At 42.8% G+C, this 15,423-nt stretch overlaps 1 protein-coding gene across 1 annotated transcript in view; it reads left to right on the plus strand.

Annotated features, from left to right (window-relative positions):
- LOC119385971 (uncharacterized) overlaps window positions 1–14,726 on the plus strand; it is an 83,045-nt gene extending 68,319 nt beyond the window's left edge. The window contains exons 23-34 of the mRNA XM_049414177.1: window positions 1,534–1,691; window positions 3,878–3,997; window positions 4,569–4,667; window positions 7,415–7,529; window positions 7,617–7,685; window positions 8,494–8,582; window positions 9,417–9,549; window positions 10,486–10,622; window positions 10,942–11,056; window positions 12,930–13,067; window positions 13,526–13,691; window positions 14,524–14,726. Of these exons, the coding sequence (XP_049270134.1) occupies window positions 1,534–1,691; window positions 3,878–3,997; window positions 4,569–4,667; window positions 7,415–7,529; window positions 7,617–7,685; window positions 8,494–8,582; window positions 9,417–9,549; window positions 10,486–10,622; window positions 10,942–11,056; window positions 12,930–13,067; window positions 13,526–13,691; window positions 14,524–14,726 (1,542 nt within the window). The remainder of the gene's footprint in view (window positions 1–1,533; window positions 1,692–3,877; window positions 3,998–4,568; window positions 4,668–7,414; window positions 7,530–7,616; window positions 7,686–8,493; window positions 8,583–9,416; window positions 9,550–10,485; window positions 10,623–10,941; window positions 11,057–12,929; window positions 13,068–13,525; window positions 13,692–14,523) is intronic.
- The last annotated feature ends 697 nt before the right edge of the window (window positions 14,727–15,423 follow it).

Raw genomic sequence — 15,423 nt, forward strand, 5'->3', positions numbered from 1 at the left:
TCTGGCAATCTTGCCACATGCTTTGCTTTTGTGTTTGACGAAAAGAAGTTGCCAAAAATCCCCGTAAGAATTGTGCTAGAAAACGTTGTAGAAATAGCATATCTTTTGTTCTAATGCAGCTACTAAAAATCTACCCACAGATTTGGAATCTGCAGAAAAAACTGAATAAGTGTATTAAATTTCATTCTGCTCACCCAACTATTAAAAACAGACTTTTCAAAACCCACGTCTCCCCTTAAATGGGCAGCAGCCTCTGCATTTTCTGCAGATTATAAGCTGAAGGAATCTAGCACTGGCACTACATTGCTTATCCTATAATTTCCTGGTTCCTAATAAAAACATCAGTGGTTGTGCTGTTTTCTGTCATGCCATGTTTCTTAGCCTTAAAGGGACCCTGAAATGGTTTTTTGAAGTTTTGTTAGCGTTTAGGCAAGAGTATCCCTAAATCATTCGCACCAGAAATTAAGCGACACACCGTGTATCAAGGCCACTACGGACAATTATATATATACCCTCCTCCTCACCCTGCCTTGCACCCTCAACTCACATACACGCTGGCATCGCCGGCAATCGCAGCGCTGTCATAAGCGCACTCGATGGTTTGAGCTTCGCCCAGTCATGGCCTCCGATATTGCGCGCCGACAGGTTGCGCGCAATCTCGGAGGCCCAGTGTGCCCGGCAGCACGCCGCTCGTGGAGTGGTTAATATTTGCTCCGACAGGTGCCGCCACACTACCAGTTGATCTTATTTTATTCTCCTGTACGGCGACAACCTGCAAAAGCATGCGGACAAACAAAAAGAGTTCGAGAACGATCACCGATAAGCGTAAACCCTGGCAATGTGGTTGTGTCTTCAGGGGTGAAGTTACAGCCGCAGACATGTGGATCGTGGCGTTGAACGGATAGCGAGAGCACGACGCTCATTGCAGCGACGAGCTGAAGGGATTCCGCTCGCCAGATGCCTCACAAACATTACACGATGTCGCAGCTACAAGTCACCAATCGCTAGATATGTGGTACACAACACGGCTAGGGCAATTCATTTGATCCAAGAAAAGAAACCTCGAGATAAACACTGTCGCTCAGCTCACGCCAACACAGAGCTTGTTGTAACACAGGCAGGCGACGCTCGTTGCCCACAGGAGGTTCAGTGACGTGGACTGGACATATCCAATCAGATCATCCGCCTGCGTGACGTCACGCTTCCAGTGCAACACGCACTGGAAGTGGGCGGGGATCACAGCTGAGCTGCTGTGATCGGTGGCGATTCGCAGCTTTAAAGCCTTGTAATAAATTACACAGTTTACGTACATAGCTTAAATAAGTCTGTAAATGATCCTTACGACTTGCTCTACCGGCCCAATGTGTTCGTACAAAATCGTCAAAACCGTTTCAGGGTCCCTTTAAAAAGTTATCACTTTTTTGCAACTTAAAGCCCAATATATAGATGGTTACTGATAGGCAATGGTTCTTTCAGTTGTGAAAATCGGCACCTTAAGATTAATATTTCACTGTTTTAATTGCACCTTTGCAGGCACTAAGAAGCCTGGAGTGCATCCTTAGGCTCATGGGCCAGCAACATGTAACAGCACTACGAATGAAGCTGATGGCAACCCTGAAGTTGGCATTACGGCTCACTCACGGGGAATTCCCATCAATCAACAGTTGTGTTTGGAGCACATTCATTCACAAGTAAGTATTGATACCTGAAACAATCTCTTTCATCAGTTGCAATTGTCAATTCAGCTGCAGCAATTTTTATCAGTCGTGTTCACCGTTGCCACATAGTTGCAAGGTTGCCTTATTGTTCATAACATTCGTTTTCTAGCTAGTGATGGTGGCAGAAGCCTTGTGGGGCCACTTGAAAACCTAGGCTCACATCTTACCTTCATTTCTGATTGTTTCAAAATAAATGCAAAGTAAATTTTGTTTGCGGCCAATCTAGGTAAAATCGTGAAAACCAGCTGCATCTGTAGGTAGGCAGTTTGTCTTCACAAAATGTGGCACCGCCTTTCACTGCTATGGTGACACAGCATTTTATTAATTGCTAAAGAAAATGGCAGTCGCTGCCAATGGTCAAACTCTGATGCAGGTAGGTTACATTCGCAGCAGCTCTGATTTCACGTCTACAGTCACTAGTGCTCCAGTGTCTCTCACGATAACGAATGCATTGTCTTCAAGCTTCTTCAGTGCGTCAAGGCAACTAAATAGATAGTTGAAGACAAGTGTAGGCAGGATGCTGTTAGATGTTGTAGTGGGACATGTCTGCTTTAGTTTTTGGCCAAGCTCAGTAAACCATACTCTAGTTATTATATAAAGCAGTTCATGCAACAGAGCAAAGAGATCTGGAAATATAGTTAACAGTCAATCAGTTTAGAGAATATCACTCATGGCAACATAAATTACTGCGCAAGTTTGCACATGTTCTTAAAGGGCCCCTCACCAGGCCACATAGCAAATTTTAGTTAGACGCTGGAGGTTGTTGTGTGCAGAATGAAGAGCAGTATGCCACAAGAATTTTTCAAATCGATCCATTACGAGCTGAGAGAAACAATAATTTGTAGCGGCTCGAAACCATGATGTGAAGAGGTGAGTTTAAAACCCTTGCCACTCGCCCCGTGTAGCCTTTGCAAGCCAAATCCCTTCCCCGCCCTCTTCACTTGACACATACGCATGAACACGTCATGCGCATGCATGGTCACGTGCGCATGACATGCCCAAGCCAGCCCGAGCACGCGAGCGACGTTGCACGGCCTTTACCTTTTTTTTTTTTATGTAGTGGCCGTGGGCGTTGTGTCGGCGTTCTCTGTGGTGTACTGCCTGTTTCTGCGAGACGGGCATGAAAGTTGCGGCATTTGTACTGGCACGAGAATGGCGGTAGCATGAGCCAGTGCCGCATTAACGTTTAATTGGACGTGGTAGAATAAATGAGCATAATGAGTGCTCGAACGCGCTAGAAGATTACATTCGTTTCCGGGGCTGGCGTCTGCTCGATGCGCTGACCGCGGGGGCACGAACGCATGTGAAACGGAGGCACATTAGCCCCGCATCTCGCTGCAGTTCACGGGAAAAAAATTGAAAAGACGCACACATTTCCTTTGTGTGTCTCATTATTTCTCTAAAGTTTTATTCATCTATTCAAGCAACAAATTACACAAACTACACATGTCGTATCAAATAATTATCGCAGTGTGCTACTGTTGGCAACATCAGAGCACAGTCGTCTACGTAGAGGACCGACGTCACAGCACTACCATCTACGTAGGGCCATTCCCTCATGTACGTCATCCCCTCATTCTCTGTGTGCGCGCCCGCAAGAGGAAGGGCAAGCAGCGTTCAGCTTGAAATTTGAACCATTTCCGCGGCGCGTAGCGTTGCAAATTTTGGCAGACGTGATCGTGAACGCCCAGCGTATGCATTGCGCTCGTCAGCTCAAAATTGTCAAACCTGGTGAGGGGCCCTTTAAAGAAAAAAAACTCAAGTTAAGCAACTGTATGGAATTATATTGAGCTAGGACTTGAGGAATCGACTGTGTCTAACAGAAATGAATCCCTTGCTCAATTCTCCTTCTTTCATTTGTTTGATTTTGTACTCTTCTTTTTCCTTGTACGGAAAGGCTTTCGTGAGTATTGCAATTTTGTTTTGTTTCACAGGTATAATCCTAAGTGAATGACTTGGTAAGGACCTGTGTTTAAAAAAAGGCAGGTTTCAAAAATGTGGTGCTGTGTCATGCTGTCCTTTTTTCCCCCTGTTGTTTATGGGCTTTTTTTATGCCTGCCTTTTTAACCACACACTTTGCTCAAGGTTATGTCTAGCTTCTCGAATATCTGCCAAGAGGTATTGAGAGAATTTCTTGTCAATTTTTTTTTTGCCAATAGCCTCGAGCCATCATCTACAGGTCCACTGCTGAGTCAGATTACTGCCACACTGTTGCCACTGCTCAAGTTGGACCCAGAAGGTGCAAAAAACATCTTCAACTTTCTCTTCATCGACAACAGGTGAGCATTTGTTTTACGTTTACATCCTTGGTCACTGCCCTACTTTAAATGTATTGCCTTGTCACACTGCAAAGAACTTGACTGGGATGTCTTTTTTCGTTGTTTTTGTTTTTACATTGCATGATGTTTGAGTTCAGCCATAAAAAGCTTTGTCATGTAGTCTCAGTGCAGAAAAGTACAGAAATTTGTTCTGCAGAACACAAAAGCAACTTTGGTACATGTTGTCCGCCTAGTCAATATGTCTTGTGCTGAAACAGTCCTAAACACTTGCATTAAATATTGGCCTTTGTGAACAATTAAGAACTGAAATTCTTTTGGTTCTGCTTGCCTGTCTCATTTACAGTAGTAAAAATTTCTCTGTTGCTGCTGACACAAATTGATGCCGAAAGAATTCAAATCTTTATGGCTCATCGCTCTGCAATGCAATAAATTGCAAGGCCCAGTGCATGCAAATGCTAACACAACAACTGTTTACAAATTGCTTTTGCTTGTTCTTTTGTGCTCCGAGCGAGAGGTTTGATGTGATTCTAAAGTTAGTGTGCACTTTCCCTTACTTCTTTGCTGTTTTCAGGGAGCAGCACGTGAGCTTCTTCCATGACCTTCATTTCATTTCTGAAGTTCCAGAACTGGAGCATGTTCAGCAAACTGTGTCAACACCAGACAGCCAAGGGTAATTATTATTAATAGAAGTTGTTTGAAGGAATCTATCGCATTTGCTACACTGCAATTTAACTACATTGTCAGTGAATGGTAAATTATGGTAAAGCAATGCATTTCATTATGCTGCTGTGTATTGCACAGGTAGTCAACAGCAGAGCAAATGTTTAGGAAGTGAGGAAGACTCAAAATGAAACATGAGCGATGACACAAGATCGAAGTTTCTGCTTCAGCTTCCCGTGGAAACATGGGTTTTTAAGGAGTGCTCAGTAGTACTTATTTAAAAAAAAGAAAGGATTGTTAAATGAACCGGTGCCTTCAGTACCTGAACATTGGCAATGTTTATAAACTTAGCAACTCTTTATGATCGATTGCAAATTTTTTTTTTGTGTGTGTGTGCTAAAGCTAGTAAGTATTATATGTACAAGGAATTTACCAAAGAATAAGGGTGGGTTGGCGCGCACACGGTAGACATTCTCAACTCGTGACTGTCAACTTAGCACTCTCACTAAAGAGGAATGTGTACAACTATGTATTGCATTTCTTCCAGTTCTTACATGCGGGTCGGAAACTTGGAGAAACTTGAAAAGAAGTTGAGAACCACACAGCATGCAATGGAAAGAAAATTGGTAGGAGTAAAACTGATAGATAACGGGACAGCCGAGTGGATCAGAGAACAAACATGGGCAGCCGTTATCCTAGTTTATATAAGAGGAAAAAAGAAAACATATCTGGGCAGATCACGTCATAGAAAAGACAGATAGAGCGACAAAATAGATATCAGAGATGGAAAGCACTGTTGAGGTCGACAAATGGTCAGGTGGAACAATAAAATTGCAAAATTTGCAGGCATAAAATGGAATCAGCTTGTGCAGGATATGGTGGGTTGGAGGTCACTGGGAGAGGCCTTTGTCCTGCAGTGGCTATGAGGTAGGCTCATGATGATACTATTGATGATGGGGATGATGCCAAACAGGTAATCATGCTTAAGGAATCTGGTGCTTATCATTGTTAAAAGTTTGCTTGTAAATACCTATACATATACGGTGCATGACGGCGACGGCGACGGCAAAATTCAGCCGAGACTGTCCATATAATTGCTATCGCAATAATATGAATAGCTTCGTTCTATGAGCTAATGTTGCAGATTTATTCAAGACAATAGAGAAAATGGGAAAAAAACGCCAGGCCTGCGCTGAAACCGCAGCACAGTCACAGCGAAAGCTGGAAGAGCGGCGTTTCTAGAGCCCGTTGTAAGCTCTCTTGAGGCTACAATACAAGTACACTAGAAAGGTTCCCACTACGCCATAAATCACAATTTTTGTGAAGTTGGGAAGCACCCTCTAAGCCATTATTTGTCATTCTGCGGAGAAGTGAGGCACCAGCTACACGTCTGTAAGGCATTATGTGAACTTTGTTGACGCGACGACTAATGACGATGAAGAATTATGGCTCAGCTCTTTGTAATGGGTTGGAAGCTTTAAACAGCCCACCAGTTATGTAATTTGCATTGGGTGACGCCCAGTCGCTATTTCCCTCTCCTGTCATGCTGTATAACATACGTTGACGTGGGAGAGAGACGGGGGGGGGGGGGTGAAGAACTTTACTGGACCCCGAGGAAATGGATCACGCGCTTATGTGCTTCCTTGGCAACCAATACAAGTGCACTTGCGAAGAATTCACTACGCTATAAATCATTGTAATTTTTGAGAAGTAGGGCAGCAGGCACTGTGCCATTTTTCGTCATTCTACGGAGAGCGTTGGTACCTGCTAAACGCATGTAAGGGATTATGTGCACTTTATTGATGCTGTGCCTGATGACGATGAAGGATTATGGCAGAGCCTTTTGTAATGGGTTGGAAGCATTCAACAACCTACTCGTTGCGCAATTCGCATTGTGTGACGCCTGGTTACAGAATTCGCGTTGTGCGACGCTTTGTGCTTATTTTACTCTTCTACCAAGCTATATTGCATTTGCTAATGTGGTTCCTTCCCGACATGAAGCCTGTATAGGACCTTTTTGCAAAGCAGTTACAAGCACCGGCATGGCTCAGAGGTTGAATACTGGGCTCCCACGCAGAGGGCCCAGGTTCGAACCTCGTTCCATCCTGGAATTTTTTTCTTATTTAGTTCTTTTTCCTATTTCGAGCGATACTGGTTACGGACACTGGCGGCGGCGGGCAACTACGGCGCCAAAAACGGCCGGTGAAATGATCTCATAACAGCTTTCGCTGTAAAAGATCGTTGTAAAGTGACGAAGGCTAAGCTGCCAGCATTGACACTGTTGCAATCATGGCTGTCCAAATTGATAGAAAGCCATCAGTCCTGTTGCAGCAGTTTTTTTATCGCTCACCATCACAGGATGGAAACCCCATCCACGTCACTCATTTAACATTGGCGTCCACTATCGTTTATTGTTTTCTTCATCTATTTAGAAGTGCTTTGCAGTGAGCTGTAAAAACTCTAGTGTTAATTTCCATCCAGGCCTGCTATTTGTATGTTAACAGTGCATCTTACCATGGGCGACAATGCTGCATCTCTAGCAATGTAATATGCACCCTTTCCGTGTAAAGGGAATATGTGTAATTTTTTTTTCTCGATAAGTACGGTGGAAGACCACTGTGATAAGAGTTGTGGTGCTGAGTGCAGCCTCATGCGAATGCCCAAAAGCACTATTGCCACCTGTTTTGTTTACTCTTGTGCTTTCCTTCAGGCTGTTCACTGGTGAAAAGAACTCATGTTTCTTTGTGGTTCGTGCAGAGAGAACAATCTGAGTAACATCTTGGGTCCCTGCTTGCACGGTATTGCACACGAAAACCTTGACGTCCGAGTGCTAGCTTTGGGAAAGCTGAAGAAAGTGCTTTCAGCTAATCAGGTAACTTATCACTGTGCCTCTGTCCTTTTCACATTTGCTACTTCCATGCTGTGCATGTGGGTATAGCACGCTTTTGCCTTCCAACAGAGCAAGCTGGCTGAGCATCTGCTTACACGGGAGTCAGTGGATCCACTTGTTTCAAAGCTGATAGTTCAGGTGAGTGTGAAACGAAACTAACTGCTGCAGTGTTTCGGCTTTTATCGATCATATTCGCGAAAGAAAAATTTATCGGAACCCCTCTGAATGAGAACTGATACGGAAAGCGTTATATGCCATAGGACAGTAACATTATATGGCATATTGACGCACATGATATTGGCATGTGGCATATCGACAATATATGTCCTATTAACGTTACACTGTTATATCACGTTATATGGCGTAGAAGGTTAGTGGTCTGGTCTCAGTGGTACTCCAGAGCATGAAGAGATGGACTATGTGGACAAGAGTGGACATAAGACAGCTACTTACTTTCAACTAATGTTTACTGCGAAAAATGCAAAAGGTAGTGGTTTGGGCTGCGGTTTTTGTAGTAAACTTTAGTTGAAAGTAGGTGTTTCTCTTTTGTCCGCTCTCTTCCACATTGTCCATTTCTTCGCACTTAACCCTTAAGCTGTATGGCAGTCAGCGTGGTGTCTGCGTTGTTGCAGTATGATTAAAGACGATATACACATACATACCGTACATCTGCTTGTATTTTCTTATAAACATTCCTTACATGAACCTTTTTCATGTAAGGAATTCTCTTTCCTTCTCACATCTATGTTGTGTTGCATCTTGACTGTGTTTCCTCTTGTGGGTGTTGGGTCCAAGTTGGGACCAAAGGGGCTTTTCTGGCTTCAGACGTGATTTTTCAACTACCCCTCCAAATAATGCCATGCATTAAAAGTGCTTAAGTTTTCTCGAATGCTTGTGTAGGGAGGAAATTCTCATAATCTGTTTCCTTGCCACTTATCAAATGCAGCTTCTGAGTGGTTGCCGGGAAGCAGATTCCAAGGTGCACGTCCTTCTGGCTGAATGCTTTGGAGAACTGGGAGCAATTGACCCTGGCAGGTGAGCAGCACGGGGAACGTCCTCCGACCAATAGTGAGCCTTGTATAAGATAGCCCTACCTTGTTGGCTCAATGACTGTAACATTCTGCTGCTTTTGTTGCATTTCAGGGTGGATGGAATGCAATAATGCTCTTATGCTAAGATGTACAGTACTCACGGATTCAAACGCGAGATCAAGTTTTTTTTTTTTTTTTATAGCGACTGGTATGTGCTCCAGATTGCATTTTGCACAAAAAACATGAACACGAAGGGAAGAACCACGAGACTGCGCTCGTCTCGTGGTTCTTCCCTTTGTGTTCGTGTTTTTTGCGCAAAATGCAATCCGGAATGTTATACCAACTCGCCCAACGCTCAGTTCTTCTAAACTGGTATGTGCAATTGCTCGAGACGACCACGTCATGTTGTGACAAATCTGGTCCCTGAAGATAATGTTGGCTCTGACCTACGTGCTGGAGTCGAAATTGAACTGATGACCCGAATAGAAGACGGTGGAAATGAAAGTGTGGGAGTTTCTTAGCCCTAAATTGTCCTGTTTCAATCCGTGAGTACTGTACATGCATATTAAGGAACACCAAGTAAACGTAAAATCGGCCCTAAGCAAAGCATTATTTGTAGTGCGTGTTGCTTTGAGACATTAAACCCTGCAGTTTCATTTAAAATTTTTTTGTATTAGAGCTAACTGTAAATAAGCAGAGGGAGAAATCGAATCACGTTCCAAATGTAAGATGATCTATTTTCTCGTGCTGGTAATCATACGCACACAAAAACAAAACTTGCATTACGTTAGGGTTGACATAATTTCTCCTTAATATTGTGGCTGAAATGTTTTCTCAGGTTGGAACTGGAGCTTTTGAACACTGAAAAAGCAGTTGCCGTCCACAGTGGAGTTGATGACAAGAGCTTCGCAGTTGACCTGCTTCAACGTCTGTGCCGCTCGTACCTTGCCGCTGAAGATAGCAGAGTTCAGGTAACAGAACCGGTAGATTTGAATGTAGCGAGAGGTACAAAAATTCAGTGTAAACCGTCTAAACCATCCCGGAATGGCTCACGTAGCATTTCACAATCTTCAGTGATTACCCACCGCATTAAGACCCTCAGTTGCTCTGTTGCTGTTAAGAGATTGCATGCTGAATTCTCTGCAGTGGTACCTGAATTTTATGCGGGACAAAATGCAGGGACACTTGTGTGCATAGATATATGTGCGCATTGCAGCACCACAGATGGCCATGGTAGCCTGTAGGTCGTCATTGTGTGCACATGTCCAAGCCCAGATGACACATTGGGATATTAAACCCAATCATTTAATTAGTGATGTATTAGGTAGCGTTGTATGCTTGTATGCATGCTTTCAGTCGGCTTTAGAGACAACCGTATATGTAACAGTCTTGGCTTGGAAAATATCTGGCTGAGCTTGATTTCCTGTTGTATTCAATATGCACTTAATGTTTTTTATGTAGGCATGCCAGCCCAGCCGCAATACTATACTTCTGTAGATGTCCACATGGTGCTCTTTGTTGGGTTATGTGTGTAATGACATTCTTTGCTCCTGTGAACCTGTGGACAAAACTCAAATTCCTCTATTGCATTTTTATTGAGCAAATGTTCTCAAGAAGAACAAATAACAAAAACAAAATATGCTTAGCAACATAGTGAATATATATACCGTATTTACTCGAATCTAAGCCGATGTTTTTTTCGAAAAAACGATGTGCGAAAGTGGGGGGTCGGCTTAGGTTCGAGTACAATGAATAGGTTTCTTTTCTTTTCTGGCCTTGTGAATTTCGGGGGTCGGCTTAGAATCGGGGCCGGCCTAGATTCGAGTAAATACGGTAGCTTGCTAACATAAAAAAAAGTCAAAGTTGTGCTCACTTATATGTTGTCAAATTTGTTGTTGTTGTTTTAGGACTGTTCTTCATATGCCATTCAAGAGGTTCTAAAGATCTACAAGTGTAATGAGACGAAATCTACACTCGGGCGAAATTTGTGGAAGAGTTTTACCCCTGAGGTGCAAGAGATCTTCACCCCAATGCTCAGTTCAAGGTACGCTCTTGATCTTTTTTTTTTCTTTTTGTTGTTCGAAGTGTTCATCAGTAGTTGCTTCCATCTCTTAAAACACAAGATTTCAAATATTTTTGTTTGTTGTTCAAAGTGTTTCAGTGTTCAGCTACAAAGTATTCAATATTTGAAGGCCATTTTTCTCTTGATTCAGGAATTTATCTGTTTGAACTCTCCCACTTATGATTCCTAGCTTTTATGTTTGCTAAGCATAGCCTTTTTTTACTTGTGAGAAGCATGTAGAGCAGCTTATACAGTTTTGAAAAAATGTCTGTACACCTTCGATTTTATGTGCTTGTTTCAGATACATCATGTCAAGCAGCGACTCAGTGGAGTACCCGCACCCATTGTTCGGCACAGTCTATGCGCAGAACTTCCGTGATTGGCTGGCAAACTGGACGCTCGACCTTCTGGACAAGGTTTGACAACATCTTTATTGTTTACAAACTCCTGCTTATTGTGGATTAAGCTTGAACCCCTAAGCGTGGTCTGTAATTATTCCAATTTCCAGCAGTAGCACCAAGGACAACTCCTTCTTAATCGTACAACACTTTTTGTTTTTCCTTTTTCAGTGACAATTCATGTGCACCAGCTCATTAAACCAATAACTCCTGGCTTTGGGCAGTCACATACATTCATTTTTAGTAGTTTGCCTTTATTTGTCACGCTCCAGAGAGTATTATTGCTGATCTTCATAAACACTGAGAAAAAAAGGGAACACCATCTCAGGCCTGTAGACAGGGGGGGCGGGGGGCCTAGGGGCCCGGGACCCCCCCCCCCCCCCCTTGAGATTTTGGTGAAGTATCTGTTTTTACTAAAAATAAATAATAAAAATAGGTGCTTTTCTGAAAAAAATCGAGGTTTTCAGCAAGTGCCCCCCCCCCCCCTCCCAAAAAAAAAATTCCTGACTACGGACCTGCTCTACCGAGGTCCTACTGCAGAAGTGAATGGCAAAAAACATTTACGGTAGTGCTTTTAAAAACATTTACGGTGGTGCTTTTTTTTCTTTTTTTAAGAATTACTGTGTGTAAAGCATTGGCTAATAAAAAAACTGAAAATTGTACGCTTCTTTTTTTTTAGGTGATTAAAAGGGGCTGCATATTGGATGAAGTATTAGTTTTATGTGACACTGATTTTAGCACATTTATATTTAAATATGAAGTCATCATGTGTGTTACGTGAAAAGTTGCCAACAACTTAAGCGTGCCTGGATAGCCGAGTGGTTAGGACGCTCGCCTTAGGATTGAGGGCACGCAGGTTCGAATCTCACTGCCTGAAGAATTTTTTTTTAACTGCGCTAATAAGCTCTAACAGCAAAGAAGGTAGAAGATTGGATGTGCACAGCTAGTCTGCGCCCTTCCAGTCTTCTACCATTTTCTTTTTCAGAGTTTGTTAGCAAAGTTAAAACAAATTTTGAAGACGAATATTTAAGATGAACTGATTTGCTGATGAACTGATTGATGAACTGATTTGATGAACTGATCACTGGCCATGTGATTCGAGTTGTCGATTAATTCGCCCTCGCGCTGCCAATTGCTAGCATCCTGGTTAGCTCAATTGGTAGAGCGACCGCCCCAAAAGGCCATTGGTCCCGGGTTCGAACCCCGGACCAGCATGAATTTTTCATCAACTTAGAAGCTTTCTTTCTGAGAAATCCGTGTGGACTTCCTTGTGGCTTTGTGCTACAAATGGGCGGTTGTCACTTTTTCCTTTCTGAACCTTCCTGCCACCTTGCGAGATTCCACAGAACTGATTTGTAATATTGAAAGCAGAGCTGTAGATGCAAGGCGCATGCTTAGACAGCACACCTGAATGTAGTCCCTCAGCATTGTTCGCATTTTTTTTTTTTGACTGGGAAACATAAAGCATACAAAGCCTTGTTACTAAGGCACTTATCCTGGATTAAGATGTAAAATTTGCCACTCTGTTGCAAATTTAAAATTTTTTCATATTTCCGCTCATTATTTGGCAACTACGTCCAAAACCAGTGCACGTCGTAGGTTAAGCTGATTCACTGTCTGCTGCGACAAGTCGAAACAGAAGGTGTAATCCGCTGGGCTTCTTATTCTTAGTGCAGCAATTAACGTGCAGAAACTCCTTCACTGTTGCTATTCCCTTGTTGCCACAGAGAGTTACTTGCTTGTATAAATTTTTTAGGGGGTGGGTGTTTGGACCCTCCCCCCCCCCCTACCCCCGGCTAGGTTAATGATGGAGAAATATGTGCGCCCTTCACTTAACCTCCATGCCGCAGCTTGCATGTAAATGCGCAGTTGTGATTGTCTTGATGCACAGTTGAAGGAGGACAAGGCCCTCAAGGTGTTCAGGGCCTGCTCCCTGGTCTTCAAGAATGACTCCAACCTGGCCTTGTTCCTCTTGCCACGAGTTCTGGTGTGTGTCCTCGCCGACACGGATGCTGCAGGCAGGGAGCAGGTGCGACTTTCATCTGTCTGTTGCTTAAGGGACGAGGCTGCTCTTTAAAACCTTTTTTTTTTTTTAATTCTTGATTGATTTTGTTGAAACTCGCTGAGTTTATGTGTATTTGTGTGCTGGTTTCAAATACGCAGTTATTCTTGTGGCACAAATATCTAGGCTTTAAAGCATTTTGTGTGTCTTTTTCTGGGCAAGTTTTTTTCTTGAACTGAGAGGATCACGAAGTAGATCAGCATATCACAGTAACCTGGAATGTGAACTGTACGCAAGAAAACAATAATGGATTTCCTAAGGCAGTTTGAACAAAAGTTGTGCTATGTTGAACATTCATGAGTGAAATTGTGGCTTGCCGTGGACTCACTCATATATGCTTATTCGCAATGCCTTTGTCCTGCATTAGACTTAGCATATATCTGAGATTGATGTGTTTTTGTTTTTGTTTTTTCATATTGGTACAGGTAATGACTGAAGTGCTGGCAGTTCTGCAGCATTGTGAGCAGACAGACGACAATTCTGGTCTGTTGCACCTATGCTCTCAGACCATCTTCTCCATACTTGACTACTTAGCCGTGCGTGCCAAGATGTTCAGGAACACTACCGCTCCTGGGACGTCGTCAGCATCACGTATGTATAAAGTATACCTCCAGTAGGATTGTGCAACCAAGCCTACTCACAAAAATATTTACCTAAGTGCCCATGTTATGGAAATTATGGGTGCCATCTAGTTTAGTGCTTCTGATTTAGAAGTGTTATCCTGTTATGTATTAGTGTGTGTACAACTGCACAAACAGCTCAGCTGAAAATCGTTGTACTGGACTTTTACAAAGACTGCACTATCCATGAAGGTATTTGGAAGCGCAAAACACACAAAATACACAAAAAGAACCAGACAAGACGAGCGCTCACTTCAAACTAAACTTTATTTACAGAAAGTGGCCAGGTTTTATCGTGCATCAAAAGGCAACACCAACAGGGAAACGCTGTCTAACACAGCTTTTTTTCACAGACCTTTCTTTCTGTACGACAGAATAGAAAATAAACTTTGACTTTGACTTCATGGATCAGTCCAAACTCGCCCAACTTTCTGTTCTTCTAGACTGCACTATGGCAAATGAAGTTCAAACAGAAAAATTCGAAGAATTCAGTTCAATAGACTGAGCTTGAGATAGGCAGTATGTTGGTGCGGTTGACTGTGTAGTTCATATGTGTAATACAACACTTTCCGTAGAAAAGAATAAACTCAACTTTCAGTGATGTGAAATCTGCATACAAAATACTTGGTTTTATTTTCTCTCTTTTTTTTCATTCTTTGAATTTTTCTGTTCACAGATTTGTGCATGCATTTTCGTTCATGCCTGATCCCATCACGTTGTCCTTTCGTCTGTGTGGAGACATTGTTGCCTCATAAATTGCATTCAGTGATGACAGTGCTGTAGCTCAACATGTGGGGTTGCAGCGGCAGTGGCAGTGCTCAGTGATGAAGAGGCATCCTTTGTGGCCCGCATCCCACAAGACCTCCTGGCACGTGTGTCATTCAACTGCCAGGCCTACACTCGGGCTTTGTTTCACCTTGAGTCATACCTCCATGACCGTCCAGAGCGTGTGCAAGAGAATCTGCAGTTGCTTCAGGTCAGCCTGTTCTCCCTATGTCTGTCTTAATAAGAGCAGCACTTACAGCGACGGTTTTCTGCGGGTGCTGGTTTGAAGATTTACCATAGTAGCGCATGAGTCTTTAGCCCTCAATGTGGATACATGCCAATCCCTAGGTAGCATTACCAAACTAGTTTGTACATTCTGCAAGCGTATCTGTGTGGAGTTTGTCGAAATGTTTCTTCGATACTCAGAGAACCAGTTGTTAAGTGCTAACAATAATAGTGATAAAGATTTGTTGCAGAAGCACTCATTTTTAACATGATAACATAAACAATGTATAGCTGGGTTCTGTGATCACTTCAAGGAGCTGTGCCGTGGTAAAGAGAAAGTTAAAGCGTAGCCTAACCTAGCATAACCTGATCTCATTACCATACAGTTTTTTATATACGTATCATAAGTGTTACAGTCACAGCAGAAAGGATGCCACATAACCTGACCATGATGCTGATATAATGCCATTTTTCTAGAGCTGTGCGAATAGCAAAATTTTGGGTGTGAAGCAAATTTGAATATTGAAGTGTGAGTGCGAATCGAATCGAATATTTTTCGAATATTTCTCGAATATTTCTGGAATATTTCACGAATATTTTTCGAATACTTCGAAGCGAAATTGCAGAAAGAAAAGTTAGACAGGATTCCTAAGCATATTCTTATGAGATAGCAACATGAAAGTGTTTCTTTTCGCTAAGTTGATCAAGCACTG

Source organism: Rhipicephalus sanguineus, chromosome 3 (genome assembly GCF_013339695.2).
Source record: "Rhipicephalus sanguineus isolate Rsan-2018 chromosome 3, BIME_Rsan_1.4, whole genome shotgun sequence".
NCBI lineage: Eukaryota > Metazoa > Arthropoda > Arachnida > Ixodida > Ixodidae > Rhipicephalus > Rhipicephalus sanguineus.